Here is a 15,273-nt window from a genome sequence, read left to right on the forward strand (position 1 = left end):
GGAACACCTCATGCACCACTGCCAACTATACGAAGACCTACGCTGCCTCTTAATAACCAGAATACGTTTCTCGCCAATAAACCAAGAACAATATCACCTAGAGAGCGAGGACAACTATAAAGCCTTAACGCAGTTTGCGCAGGATCTTTTTACTAGAAGAAGAACATATCCACAACTTTAGCAGGACTTTTCCCACAAACTAACCACTCGTCATCCATAATAAAGATCCTCAGATGTGTCAACCAAACAAAAACCTAACAGCTACAATCTGAAGAACAACTAATCATTAACGTAACCTGGATCTGACCACTGGCTTAAACTGGAGTCATTATCTGGACTTGACCACTCACACGGACGGGACAACATGTCCCAGGAATGGCGTACGAAGACCCGACAAAGACATTGTGCAGTTTGCTGCCGAAACATCATTAGGCGATCTGAACTGGGTACCCTCACTCGGTTCACTTTCCTTCCCTTCCCTTGGCACGGGGATGGTTACACTGAACCCTCCCCCCTGCCATCCCCTATTTCCACCTGGTGAGGCATGGGCCTGCCCCACCGACCTTTGGGGTTATCTTCACTATTGACCCCATATTTCTGTCTTTCACCCCCCCAGCCTTCAGTCTCCCTTCCCTCTCTAGCTATCTTGCGACTAGCGTTTGACCCTTGTCAAAACTACACAACCCCACACTAAAAAAAAAAAAAAAAAAAATTTAACTCAACCCCGCATAATTTATATCTCTTTCGGCCTGACCCAATTTCTAGCGTTCCTCCCCCCCCCTCCACTTTTTTTTTTTTTTTTATAGGTCCTAGCCACTGAAATCTCAGGAAATTAGGCGGCAGGACCTGCCAGAGTAAATAGTAAATTTCTAAAATACTGGTGTACCTCGTCTGCCTCCACTATAGTGTGGGCAACGGTGGGTCTCATTTGAGACCCAACGGCTAAAAGACCAGATGAACAACGGTACAAAACATTACACACCACAATATCCACACACTTTTAAACCTCTGGCCTCTACAGTGTTCTGTATCACACCACAATGCATAATACGCATAGATGGTGGAAACCCCTGGTGCCATTAGACCCTAAACACACTATACCACATCACATTTATGACCGAATGGATTGTTCACAAACTTGCTCTCGAAAGGCTCACTCGGCGACCTCCAATGGTCTTCCATTGTCATCGATCTTCCGAAATGCCTATCCATTTCGTCCAATCCAACTTCCGAAGCGGTGGCTTATTCACTTACGTCATTTACATCCATGGGTTCGTGCGCCGCTTCCATTTTTTTTCGCTCCCGATATTTCCTTATTCGTTCCAACCCAGACATTGGGGTATTATTGGAAAGCTGACGAACTACTCTTTCCCGTCGTATGCGTTGGACATATTTCTGACTCGCTTTCCGCCGAGTATAGGCGGACATTGTGAAATTTCTAAACTTTTTCAACTTCAATCCACATTTTCTTCACCAACACTGTATTGAAACTTAATTATTTCGCATTAAACCGATAGATATCGACGAGAGCTGTTGATTGACACTAAAACGAGCGTCGTACCACGACCGAGTGAGAAGTTATACAGGGTGGAAGTTTCCGAAGCGCGGCGGATCGTGCAGAAAATGGCGGACCCCCCCACTGCCACCCGTGTGGCGCGGCGCGCTATCTGAAGGTCACGGACGAATCTTTATTCCCTCAACTATCGAATGATATCAGTTTGGTTTGTCTACCTTTAATACTTTAGAAATTATTAAGCCAAACCTTATCGAATGATTTCGTTCCACTCAACTTTTCGTCCCGTAACCCCTAGTACTAATGTGAATTTAAAGACGTATTCACGTCTAAAAAGCAAAGACTTCTTAACTTATGTAAACTCTAGAATGAAAGGGATGAATCAAATTGGACCACTTAACATAGATGGGTTGACTATTGATGGTCTTGCTCAGATAGTTGATAAACTGAATGAGTATTTTGCATCTACATTTACACATGAGGAGTTATTCAACGAGGGGAGTGCCAGAAGTTAATCAAACTCTAACAGTTAGCTAAGTGATTTTGTAATAACTGAGAGCAAAGTGGAGGAGAAATTGTTGAAGTTAAACATAAAAAAGGTAACCGGGGTGGACGGGAAAGTTAGTAAGGAAGGAAGCAAACTCTTAGTCATAGTTATGAGAGCTTCCTTGGATTCAGGTGAGGTCCCCATAAACTGGAGGTGTACAAATGTATCACCAATTCGCAAAGGAGGTTCAAAAGGTGACGCAGGTAACTATAGATCTGTTAGTTTAACTTGTGTTCCGGGAAAACTAATGGAGTCACTGGTTAAAGAAGCATTGCAGGATCATCTAGACAAGACTGCAATAACAGTTGAGACACATCATGAATTTGTTAAAGGGGGTTCTTGTCTGACCAATTTGATTCGATACTGTGAGTGGTCACAAAGGAACTGGATGCAAAAAATAATTTTGATATTTGGATTTCAGGAAAGCTTTTGATACTGTTGCACATGGAAGACTGCTGTACAAATTGGAGAAGTACGGCATTAAGGGTAAGTTGCAACAATGGATAAAGGGTTCTTAATGGTAATTCTTGAGTGGGAGATGGCAGAGAGTGGTAATAAATGGACACTTCTCTTGGTGAACAAATGTTATTACTGTAGTTCCATAGGGTTCGGTGCTGGGCCCATTGTTGTTTTCAGTATTTATCAATGATATTGATGAACGTATATCAGGTTTAATGTCCAAGTTTGCAGATGATACAAAGGTTGGCAGGGTTGTTAACGACAGTAAAAACAGTATGCTACTCCAACTGGATCTAGACAAGTTGGGCAAATGGGCTGAGAAGTAGCAACTGAAGTTTATCATTGAGAAATGCAAAATACTGCATATGGGTAGCAATAACCGAAGAGAAACGTACCAGCTGTATGGTACTACACTCAGGGAAGTGGAAAGTGAAAAAGACCTGCAGGTAATTGTGCAATCAAATATGAAGTTCTTTGAGCAGTGCAGTCGGGCTGCCAGGGAAGGTCATGGTGTCTTGTCAATGATATATAGGAATTTTTCTAGCAGGGACAGAGAAGTGATTATCTCCTTGTACAAGGCAATGGTCAGACCACACCTAGAGTACTGTGTAGAGGTGTGGAGGCGTCATTTTAGGATGGAAGTAGACTTGCTAGAACGAGTACAAAGAAGGGCAACAAGATTGGTGAGGGGAACAAAGGGGTGCTCTTACCAAGAAAGGCTTAAATTCTTGCATCGTACGCCTCTATTAATGCTAATGCTAATTTCGGGATAAAATGTTAACAAAAACGGCAGCTCAGCACTTGAGAGAATCACCCTTACAATTACTCTGTGAAAAACGTAAAAATCACTTCAAACACCAACGAATAAAATTTTAGCTGTATTGAGAAAGAACCAAAAATTTACAGGTTTTTATCTTCAATAGTGAACACGCGATCGATACATTTGAGTGAAACTTAGCATAGCATTACCATTAGTAGAGGCATATGAAGCATGAAAGCAAGCTTATGCAGCATCAGCCAAAAAAAAACACTTCCACTTCACCCCTCCGTTCGTTCGAAATACGTGTCCAGCTGACCCTTAAATTTATTTAGGCTATCAACCTCCACAGCAAGGGATGGAAGTCTGTTCCACCAACCAACTACCCGCTGGTTAAAGACAAATTTCCCCACATCTATCCTACATCTGGCTTTCCTCAATCTGAATTTATGCCCTTTCATTATCCTGAGCAAGAGGAAGAATCCCATCGGCATTGAGCATGCTCAAACCATTCAAGGCTTTAAACATCTCTATCAGATCACCTCGCCGGTGCCTAGTCTCCAGCCACTGTAATTTGCAAAACATAAACCTTTCTTCGTAAGAGCAACCCTTTGTTCCATTCACTAATCTTGTTGACCTTCTCTGTACTCGTTCCAGTAGCTCTACATCTTTCTTGAAATGAGGCCTCCAGACCTGTATACAGTACTCAAGGTGTGGCCTGACCATTGCCTTATACAAGGGAATAATCACCTCCTTATCCCTGCTAGAAAAATTCTTGTATATCAGTGACAAGACACCATGAGCTACTCTCGCAGACCGTCTGCACTGTCAGAGAACTTCATATCTGACTGCACAATTACCCCCAGGTCCTTTTCATTCTCTACCACTGTCAGTGTAGTACCACAGAGTTGGTACGTTGCTCTGGGGTTGCTGTTTCCCATATGTAGTACTTTACATTTATCAATGTTAAACTTCATTTGCCACCTCTCAGCCCATCTGCTCAACTTTTTCAGATCCTGTTGCAGCAGTATACTGTCAGTTGTGTCCTTAACAACCCTGCCAACCTGCGTATCGTCTGCAAACATGGACATCAAGCTTGACATACCATCATCAATATCATTTATAAATACAGAAAACAATAATGGACCCAATACTGAACCCTGAGGGACTCCACTAATAACATTAATCCACGATGAGCAGTGCCCATTGATTACCACTCTCTGTCTTCTCCCCCTCAACCGTTCCTTTATCCATAGCAGCAATGTGCCTCCAATACCACACTGCTCCAATTTATGCAGCAGTCTTCCATGTGCAACAGTATCAAAAGCCTTTCTAAGATCCAAATATATAATATCAAAGTTATTCCCTGCATCCAGTTCTTTTGTGACTACATCATAGTATCCAATCAAATTGGTCAGGCAAGACCTCCCCTTAACAAAACCATGCTGTGTCTGAGCTATAACTGAAGTCTTGTCTAAATGATCCTGCAGTGCTTCTTTAACTAGTGCCTCCATTAATTTTCCTGGAACAGAAGTTAAACTCACAGGTCTATAATTACTTGTGTCAGCCTTTGATCCTCCTTTGTGAATGGGGTCACATTTGCACATCTCCAGTCCGTGGGGACCTCCCCTGAGTCCAAGGAAGCTCTCATAATTATGGCTGCCTCCGTTAATATAACTGGATAGATCCCATCCACCCCAGGTGTCTTTCTTGTGTTTATCTTCAGGGGATATTCAGGGGATATTCATGTGTTGTTGTGGCCGACCCCAGAGTTTCCCCCATTAGCCGCTATTGCTCCTTGTGTTGAGGCTCACGCCAAGACCGGCCATTTGTATGTAGTGTGTCGGGTGTGTAAATGTTATGATGTGTTCTGTTGTTATGTAATCAGCCGGTACCTGGCTCTTAGCAAGCGGGAAGCAGCAACACCTGGTCACAGCATCCCACCCCCCATCCCCGCCACGTGGAGGCGGCCAGGATCTACTACCTTCATGCTAGTCTATACCGGAACAAAGTTCCAGGATAGGCAAAGTTAGGAGAAAAGGAAAATGGAAAAAAAAAAAAATAATAAATAAATAAAAAAATAGCTGGAAAAGTTAGGGGTGGTGGGGAAGGAAAGAAGTGCAGCGGGGGGTCAGAGAAGGAACCCGCCGTAATAAAAGGAAGTCAAGAGAAATTGAGAAAAAAAAGAGAAAAAAAAAAACAGAGGTGGAGGCAATTTTCAGCCTTTGTAGAAGCCACATATCGTGGTGCAATCCTATCCTAATTTAGGATTAGCAATTCCTCTCCTGTGAGAAGTATTAGGAGATGTCGAGGCGCATCCTCAATAGATCCTTCAGCTTCAAGGGTAGCTCTTCCAACGTTGAAGATTTCTTTGGCACTCCCATCGTTTGATAGGAAATCCTCTTACAGCAAAGGCATATCAGAACTCTACAACGGACCAGGAGAAGGTTCGGTGGTTGCAGCAAACCTTAATTTCATTGTTAGATAAGTATCCAATGGCATGGCACAGCTGAAGCACTAGAGTCAAACTACATACTATATACACTATTTACGATTTCTAACACAGTAGGTTCGTCACTCCAATCAATAAGGGTTTAATTTCCATCATGATGTATCATCTCAAGTTCGTGAGACAAAATGCAGGAAGTAGCAGTTGAAGCTTCTTTGAAATATTGAAGTACAATATATTAATCAAATCTTTCTGGATAGCAGTTCTTTAGAAAGTCTGCAAAGAGGATGTCAGTCTTTGATCAAGTCTTCAGAAATAATGTCAGTCCTTGTTCAAGTCTTTCTCTTGATCCGGATTCAGGCTATCTCAGGGCAGCAGCTCTCGTTTCCTCTCGTCGTTTAAATGCTCGTGTTGCAAATAAGTTAAAAGCTTCAAATGCATCTTGTGATTGGATCAGAAAAGGAGAATTTTTATTGGATCAGAGTTGTAGTTCATTCCGTAGGTCGGTATAATAGTGACACTCCAAAAGGATATGATCTGCGTCCTCTTCACCTCCACAGAGACAAAGAGGGGAAGGAGACAGTCCAAGTTTATACAGCTTGCTATTGAGGCTGCCGTGACCTGACAAAAGGTATGTTCCATATAGTCCAGGAGCAAACCACAATAGTTCCTTTTTCCTGAATTCCCTTACATTCGGCAAATACCTTCTTGTCACCGTTCCTGTCTCCGATACAGACCAGTCAGCCTGCCACTTATTAACATAAATAGTGCGCAATCTTTCCTTTTCAGTTGTTATTGGAACATTCAGGTCAAGTTCCACGTTATCAAGAGAAGTAGGATGTGCCTTTTTCAGGTGGTATCTCAAATATCTATACTGGACCTCATATTGTATTGGCATCTTTCCTATCAGGAGCTGTAAAGCTGCAGTAGAAATTGTCCTACAAGCTCTGGATAACATAAGAAGGGCAGCACGCTGTGCTTGCAATAGCTGTTTGACAATGGCACATTTGGTTGCCCTATAACCCCAGGCGCCAGCACCATATGTGATAATGGGCAGAAATATACAGTTATAATACAATCTCAGTGAGTGACCTTTAAGGCCCCACTCTTGTCGTGTTACTTGTCTCAATCTAGATAATAATGAGTTGCATTTTTCTTTAATGTATTTTGCATGGGGTATAAAACTCAAACCATCATCCAAAATAATTCCCAAGTATTTTGTGGTTGAACTGTATTTAATAGCTTGTCCTTTATATTTTATTTGAGGGGGACGGCCTCTGTCTAACCTGCCTTTAAGCAACATCTGGGACGTTTTGCTTGTAGATATCTGGAGTTTATGTTCGTCAGACCACACAGACAGCTCCTCTAGTACCCGGTTGGCAACATCTTCAAGAGACTTCCTGGAGTTTCCTTGGACCATGATGGTTAGGTCGTCTGCATATGAGATCATGGTTGTTGCATCAAAATGTTTATTTAACCAGGAGTCGAACACTAAGTTCCAGCACAGGGGCCCAAAAATAGACCCCTGTGGGCATCCTCTGGTAACTTTTCTTGACACCTGTATGGAACCACTCTTAATAACAAGCGAGCGCTGCGAAAAGTAGCTCATCAGCAACCGGTATACAGGTGAAGACACTTCGGTCTCCTGGAACCTCTCCAGGGCACTTTGCCACCAAAGGGTGTCAAAGGCCCCTTTGAAGTCCACAAAGAGACCGAGCAGATATTTAGTCGTGGTTTCCCGCTGTCTTTCTAAAAGAGAAGCAATGGCATCTTCGGTTCCTCTACCCTTTGTAAAACCGAACTGTACAGGCGAAGAGAGTGTAGTCAGAAGTCGACTCGCAATAACTTTTTCAAGAGCCTTGCCCATAACTGGGAGCAAGGCAATAGGTCTATATGACAGCGGATCAGATTCTGGCTTCTTTGGATTTTTGAGAACAATTTTTAAGTTAGCAACTTTCCAAATTGCAGGGAAAATACCATGATTAAGACAAGAGTTGAATAATGTTGCAATAACTACAGGAACCGCTTTCCATACGCGCTTGAGCACTTTCACTTCAATGCCATCAAGTCCAGGACATTTGCCCGAACGCATGGACTGGATAGCAATATCAATCTCCTCAAAGGTAAAAGGGGGTTCAATAGGCGAGCCCGAGTAACAAGCGTTTTTCACTCTGATGTCTATCTGTTTTGGATCCGTGCATTCTTCTTCTTCTTGATAAGTAATGACATCTAGGATCCTATTCATGGTGGGTACCCAAGATATGGTTTCTTGATCATCAGTAGTTGTAACCGCTGCAAACACTTCACCTGTTGGAATTTTATTGTTTATTAATCTGTAGACGAGACCCCAGGGAGAACTGTTTCCCTGGGTGCTCACTAGTTGCTCCCACGAGGCTTTTTTCCTCTTGTAGATTTCCTGGTGATAGTTTCTACGGGCTTGTTTTTATCTGTTTTGCAAAAGTACAACCACCAAAGTGGGACGAGATCTGTCTCTCTTCGCTTTCTGGAAATCTCTTCTTGCCTGTTTCGTCAATGATTTTAATTGTGTCAATTCTGGGGACCACCACGGCACATGGTAGGGCTTCCTTTTCCTATATCTCATGGACTGCCTACAAGCTGTAATAATTATGTTTTGAACTACTCGTGCCTGTTCATCTGCAGTGAGAGTAGTCAATTTTTCTATTTGGTCTTGTGTAAAGGAGTCTTTAAGTGAGGAATCAAATTTATCCCACTTTGCTTTCTTTGTGTGAAATCTTGGTATGTCTGTAGGATCAAACATGGATCGCCTTTGATCACAGTTAAGTTCAAATGTCATGATGTTATGATCGCTGGTAGACCAACTAGTGTGCAACTTCCAGTTGGAAAGTCTCGGACTAATAGCAGAGGATGCGAGAGTAATGTCGATGTGAGAAGAACCCATAGGTGTCACACACGTTGGTGGATGGCCAGGGGTGTTTAATATGGTTAAGCGGTGAGATAAGATTAGGTCTTCCATTAATTCACCCTTTCCATTTGTAGTTGCAGCACTCCACAGAGTAGACTCAGCATTTGCATCCATCATCACAATAACGTTCTTTCCACGTAGAATATTAAGTGTCATATCCAGGTAGTCCACAAATGGTTGTATAGAGTCTCTGTATTGGGAGCATTGACAGTATAATGAGATAGCGTAGACTTGGCCAAACTGGCCCTCCAAACACACACAGACAGCATGGGTGGAGCAGAGACTGGGAATTCTTGTAACTGTGAGACTTGGATCTAAGATGACAATTGCAGCCCAGATCCGACATCGGGTATTTCCACCTGTTCTAACCGTAGCTGGATTGGATTGTACTATTCTATAGCGAATGGGAAGACCCTTTAGAAGACCCTTATGTGAATAGGGCTCTTGAAGAGCCACAACCAGAATAAAATGTTCTTGCGACACTTTTGTTAAGTCATTTGTGACTGCAATGGATTGTTGGCAATTTAGCTGCAAAAACCTGATTTCTGTTGATTGTGAAGTACTAGAATTAATTCCTGATGTTGTGTTTCTATCCATAGAATGTCTTTGAACGAACAGCATCTACAGCTTTTAAGTACTCTTGGCATTTGGGATCTCTGAAGGAGTGGGCGCAGTTTTTCTTTCGCTTCTTACAGTTTCGACATTCAGCAGGTTTCTCCTTATTTGGGCAATCTATAAAGTTGTGACCGGTTAGACCACAGTGCCCACAAGTTTGTGCTTCTTGATGACATGATCTTACGGAGTGGCCATATCCCAGGCATTTATAGCACCTGGGAACTATGGTATAATCCTTAACCGTGTGAGATGTCCACCCTAGATAAATTCTACGAGCAGACAAGAGAATCTTGCGAATCGAACCAGTGACTTCTAGAATCCAATTTATGTTGGACTTATTAGGTTTTGGCTTAGTTGGAAATCGAGGCTTAATTTGCTCTTTTACATCCTCAAGCGTAAAATCATAGTCTTTTAAATTTTTCTCATAGATATCTTCTATTATATCCTCAATCTTGGAGTCTTTGTGAACATCATAAATCGCAATAGTTGTGCCCAACTTTCTGGGCAATTCAGGTTTTAATCCACACTCTTGTAATTTGACACAGTTTTCGATCTTTTCAAGATCTTGAAGGGTCGCAGTTTCAATTAATACCCCGTTTGCCCGACTTTTCCGCATGTATTTAATTTTGACATCCTGTATGTCTGAGGTTAATTTAGCTGTAATCTCTTGTTTTACCTCCTCACTTGTAGCACAGGTGCTGCCCTCCTGCACCTTAATCAGAATTACGTGTTGCTGCTGTGTATGTTTACCCGCTATTGATCTTATGGTCTAAGTCGGAGTGTATAGCTGCGTGGCTTGTGCATATGTTAAAGATGGCTGAGAGAAACCAGGATGAGAATCCTTAGGTGTTTTATAATTCTTTTGTATTTTATTCAGCTGGAATTCTTTTTCATCCAGCTTAGTTTTAAGGCATTCGTTCTCCATGATCACATTGATTAGTATCTGCTCCATGGCAGACCAGATGTCTTGTATTTCAGTGGTTACTTGTTTTGTTAGCCTGCCCCCTTCAGAAAGAATGGTAGAGGGGCCAGTTCTTAAGGAGAAAACTTGTTCCATATGTACCCCTAGCATTAAGTTGGATTGAGACTGGTCAGGAACAGAAACAGAATCTCCTAGGGCAGAGGAACTAAGATCCACTGAAGGCTGAGGCAATGCCTTCTCCAAGGGTGTGGGTAAGTTTTTGGGTTCTAGGCTAGGAATTTCCATTGTCGGTTCTTTACGAGTGGAAGCAGTCACTTTGGTCACATTATCACTTTCAGCAACAGTCTGTGCAGAGGAAAGTAATGGTGGGATACCATCCAAGGATTCATTTTGATGGTCCGATTCCATTTTATATTATTTTATATTAATGGTTCTTGAATTTAGTTGAGCTTAAGATTTTTTTTTTTTTTAGATTTTAATGGTATCTATAGCTGAGTTATAGGTTTTATTTATCCTCATTTATAAAAGAATTATGAACAACGATATTCAAGTAATACAGATGATACTATATTCAGGCTTGAGAATGTTGGCGCCCTTCAGTTGGGCAAGTTCCGCCAATCAGGTTGAGGCCTTAGGGTCACGTGACCATACAACAACAATGGCTTTTGTTTTTATTCGTCGAAGAAGAAGCAATGGCTGTCTCCAGGTAACATAATTATTTTAGTCACTAATTCAATCACCCGTAAAACCAAAATAAATAGCTCTAGCATTACTAAAACCGTATATAGTTGGAACGGAGTTCAAGTATGGTCATCTTAGCAAGGTTTAGACTAGTAGAGATTGTTACAAAGAGCATAGATTAACTTTAGCAACTACCAATGTCAATTAACGGCCGAACCTATATGGCGTTTCCATGTTGCAGATCGCCGGAACGAGCGACATGTAACAAGGAATTAAAAACTCTCATATCTTTTCAACGCCTTAGAAATTCGTCATGGAATAAACGTCTGTTGACTCACCGACACCTGGAGATCTTGTTTGACACAAAATAAATCCAATTTGAGCGAATAAAAGCCACTAAAAATACTAAACTATATGGAACACTGAGTTCGTGCAGCCTTCCAATACTTGGTCAGCACCCTGTGTTTATCTTCAACAATTTTTCCTCCACTCTACTCTCAGTTATTACAAGATTATTTAGCTTACTGCCAGAGGTGTATTCAACTCTGGCATTCCCCTCGCTGAATAACTCCTCATGTGTGAATGTCGATGCAAAATATTCATTTAGTTTGTTAGCTATCTGAGTAGGATCATCAACAGTTTAACCATCGATATCAAGTGGACCAATCTGATTCATCCCCTTCCTTCTAGAGTTTACATAAGTAAAGAACTCTTTGCTGTTTTTCTTTGCATCCTTTGCCAAAGATTTCTCGTAATCTGCCTTCGCCTGCCTAACCTCCTTTGTAACTTGGTTACAGATCAACTTATATCTATCATAGGCTTCTGTGTCACGTGTTAATTTATATGTATCGCATGCATTTTTCTTCTCTGCCATATGTCTCATTAGTTCATCTGACATCCTTTTAGGCTTAAACCTTGAACAATATTTCTTAGTTGTTATGTAAAGCCTAGTAGCTTCCAAGATAAGTTTCTTGAATGCTTCCCATTTTGAATTTGCTGTTGGTAACATCATCAGTTGGTCCCACTGTATAGAATTTAAATACTGTCTCAGACCATCGTAGTCGCCTTGACGAAAGCAAAATCCTTTCCATTTACCCCTGATGGTAGTTACCTCTTTGTGTAAATCCCACTTCAGCACACTGTGATCACTGCCACCTAGTGATTCCTTTATCTGCAGATTCTTATGGATGAAGAATCACTACTGATAATCAAATCAAGAGTATTACTTCCTCTAGTTGCCTCCGAACATGTTGATGTAGAAAACAGTCATCCAATAAATCCACAAAAGCCTTGCTAGTGACCAACCCACAAAATCCAGTCAATATCTTGGAAATTAAAATCCCCCATTATAAGACTCTCTGATTTACTGGCCGACTCTATTTCCCTGTACAGTTTCTTATTGTACTCATCAGAGTCATTAGGCCTATAGCACACTCCTTCTCTCAATTTAGATCTCCCAATGCTTATGTCACACCAAACTGACTCGACAGTGCACTATCCAGCGATGTCGACTGGCTTCACTTCCTTGGATTTTATGTGTTTCTTAACTAATAGCATAACCCCTCCTCCCTTCCTATCCTGTCTATCCTTTCTATACACATTATACTACCCAAATTCCAGTTCTGCATTCCTTATCTCTATGTGACACCACGTCTCTGATATCCCAAAAATATCCACCTTTGATACTTTGAGCAATACCTCAAATTCATCAAATTTATTTTCCAAACTCCTAGCATTGGTGTACACGCAAGTATACATGCACCTGTTCCTATTGTTAGCTACCCTAACACAACCCATGTGTTTACTTGTACCGCAATGACTCCCAGCAGTCTCTGAAATATCCTGCATCTTGTTTTCCAGGCTTCTGCTCATTCCTATAGAAGCAGTGCTAGAATCACTTTCACCTCTGCCAGTGGCTAAAGTTAATCTATTAGTCCTTGTATCCCCCCAAGACAACAGTTTTCCGACCCACCTAACACTGCCTCGATAGCATCAGCAAATATTCTTGCACCCTTTCTATTTAAGTGTATCCCATCCCTGTAGAAGCAGTCCCTTCTGTTAACAAGTACAGACCAGGCTGAAAAAAAAGTATACCCCTTGAGCCTTGCACAATCTTTCCAATATCATGTCCCGTACCCGATTGATCCACAAACATCGTGCAAGCAGTGCATTTTAAAAGGCTGTGATTCAGAGGGCAACTGCCCCCCTCAGTTCTCCCCTGAGCCACAGCACTTCCATTAGCTTGAGCCTTTTGCTTTGCTGCTCTGGTCTGAGTCATGATTTCGATTTAATTTCAATAAAATTTCAATTTCAGTACAAAATTATAAACCTAAACTTGTATCCCAACACAGTTATAACGCTATATATATTTTTCAGTATCGAGTATTATCTACGAGTTCCATTTATATAACTTCCGTATCAAGTTATGTATTAATTAATTATGTTACGTTTGTAATCTAAGTCGTTATATATATTTAGTTAAAAGTACAATTTAATTGACAACCAAGTTTAACAAAATTAAAAGATTTTACTGATTAATTGACAATATTATATTATATAATGTACTATACTAAGCTTATGCTATCTAGTTCGTTGTGTAATAACGTTGTATCGTATAACAATGGCGGAAAGTTACGAACGGTAAATCTAAGGACACTTAAGTATTAATTAACTTCCAAATCTCGCTGTCTCAATTCAGAATAAACTTATCAGATCTAGTAATACTATTGCTAAGTTAAAACCTTTCCTGTGTCATTAATAAAGACCCTTGCTCCTGTGTTTTTCAAGTGAATCAAATCTTTACTAAGTAAGTATCTTCTATTAAATAGGGCAGCCCAAGCAAAGAAAAACTTTCGCCAAGAGCCTTGGAAATTCCGCTCTCAAGGGTCCAGTTTCCACAAGATTTTCCTCATATCATCCCTCCTGTGTTATCTGGATAGAATTCCACAAACGTAACATTTTCACCCATCGTGCGGCATTTTGCGAGTATGACCTTATAATTCTTCACCAAGTTACGTTACCCTTCGTTTTTGTGTTAAGTCATTACTTCCCTAAGTCTAACCATACGCCCTTTAATTCGAAAGCACTAACAACTGGTTAGTGCATCGTTGCTTTTAGAACCTAGTAAAGGTACCTTGGTCCATTGTCACCTGCTTCGATTTCAGAATGCAATTGCAGTTTCCCTAAGAACTAAATCACCCCCTAACATTACACTACTTATTTCCCGATGCCTTCTCCTTCGTGCGAGCGTCCCATTTTTAGTACTGGACCCTTGAGTAACTGTTTATCTCATCAAATCTCATCCATTTGTTATCCACGTTTTGACTTAAGATCGTCATATTTTTCTAAGCCTTAAGAAATGTAGCACCAGCAGCTACTGAGACTGGCAGGATTCGCGATTACATTTACCACTAAACAACAACTCTACAAAGTAGCTATAATGTTAGTAACAGCACTGTTTGTATTCAGTTAAATATACTATTTATAATTACACAAAGAAATGTTTGGCAGAAACCACCGCTTATAATAACAGTTAATTCAAACAAGAATATCTTTTGAAATAATTGATATTAAGCAATAAACTCAGCTATCTCATCAAAAGAACTATAAGATGAAATAAATTTATTTAGATCACAAATGAAATACTTAACAAACTTCAGTAAAAACTCACTAGTTCTTGGCGAAAATATTTTTACTTTTCTATCACTAAACAAGCGATGTCACTTTACTTCTACTTATGACGACTTAAGTATAAAACTGAAGAATATATTACAATTCAGAACTTTACCCAGCATCTCGATAAACAATGCGACCTTGATAAAACTTGATAAAACTAGAAATAATTAATATTAACCCGAGAAGGAAAATATTTAGCTGGCAAGCGACCTCAAGGTTATCAAGGTTTTACGAGAATCCCGAGCGATTACGTGATCTGACTATTTGGACTGATGAATATCTTAACCGATTTCTTCACATTTCTGACTGAAATAAAATCGTAGTTGATATGAAGAGGTTTTAAATTTAAGTCTTTTTGATCCTGCTATGCGTTTAGTTTGGGACACTTTAGAATGTTTTTTTCGCAACGCAGTGTTATAAATTACAATATTGTATTTTGTATTATTTGTATTATATCCCAATTAAAGTCTCCTCTTAAATTACAGGATTGTAATTTAAGAGAGGATTTTAACAGTTTAAGACACTCCATGGCATCTGTGAATTGGGCGGATTTTCGAGGGATGGCGGATGCATTTGAATTATGGAATAATTTTAAAGCAAAAATCACAGAAGCCAGAAACGCATACCTTTAAGAAAATATTGCAAGAGGAGGATGCCGAAATGGATGACTGCAGAGCAGGCTGGTCAAATAGAGAAGGAAAATATAGCATG

At 40.6% G+C, this 15,273-nt stretch overlaps 1 protein-coding gene across 1 annotated transcript in view; it reads right to left on the minus strand.

Moving 5' to 3' along the window:
• The window catches only part of LOC150091691 (very long chain fatty acid elongase 1-like), a 33,592-nt gene extending 18,938 nt beyond the window's left edge, over positions 1-14,654 (minus strand). The window contains exon 1 of the mRNA XM_090376427.1: positions 14,558-14,654. Within this exon, the coding sequence (XP_090232553.1) occupies position 14,558 (1 nt within the window). The 5' untranslated portion in view covers positions 14,559-14,654. The remainder of the gene's footprint in view (positions 1-14,557) is intronic.
• Positions 14,655-15,273: the final 619 nt, after the last annotated feature.

This window comes from Mastigoproctus giganteus, chromosome 1 (genome assembly GCF_048544385.1).
Source record: "Mastigoproctus giganteus isolate SK-2022 chromosome 1, ASM4854438v1, whole genome shotgun sequence".
NCBI lineage: Eukaryota > Metazoa > Arthropoda > Arachnida > Uropygi > Thelyphonidae > Mastigoproctus > Mastigoproctus giganteus.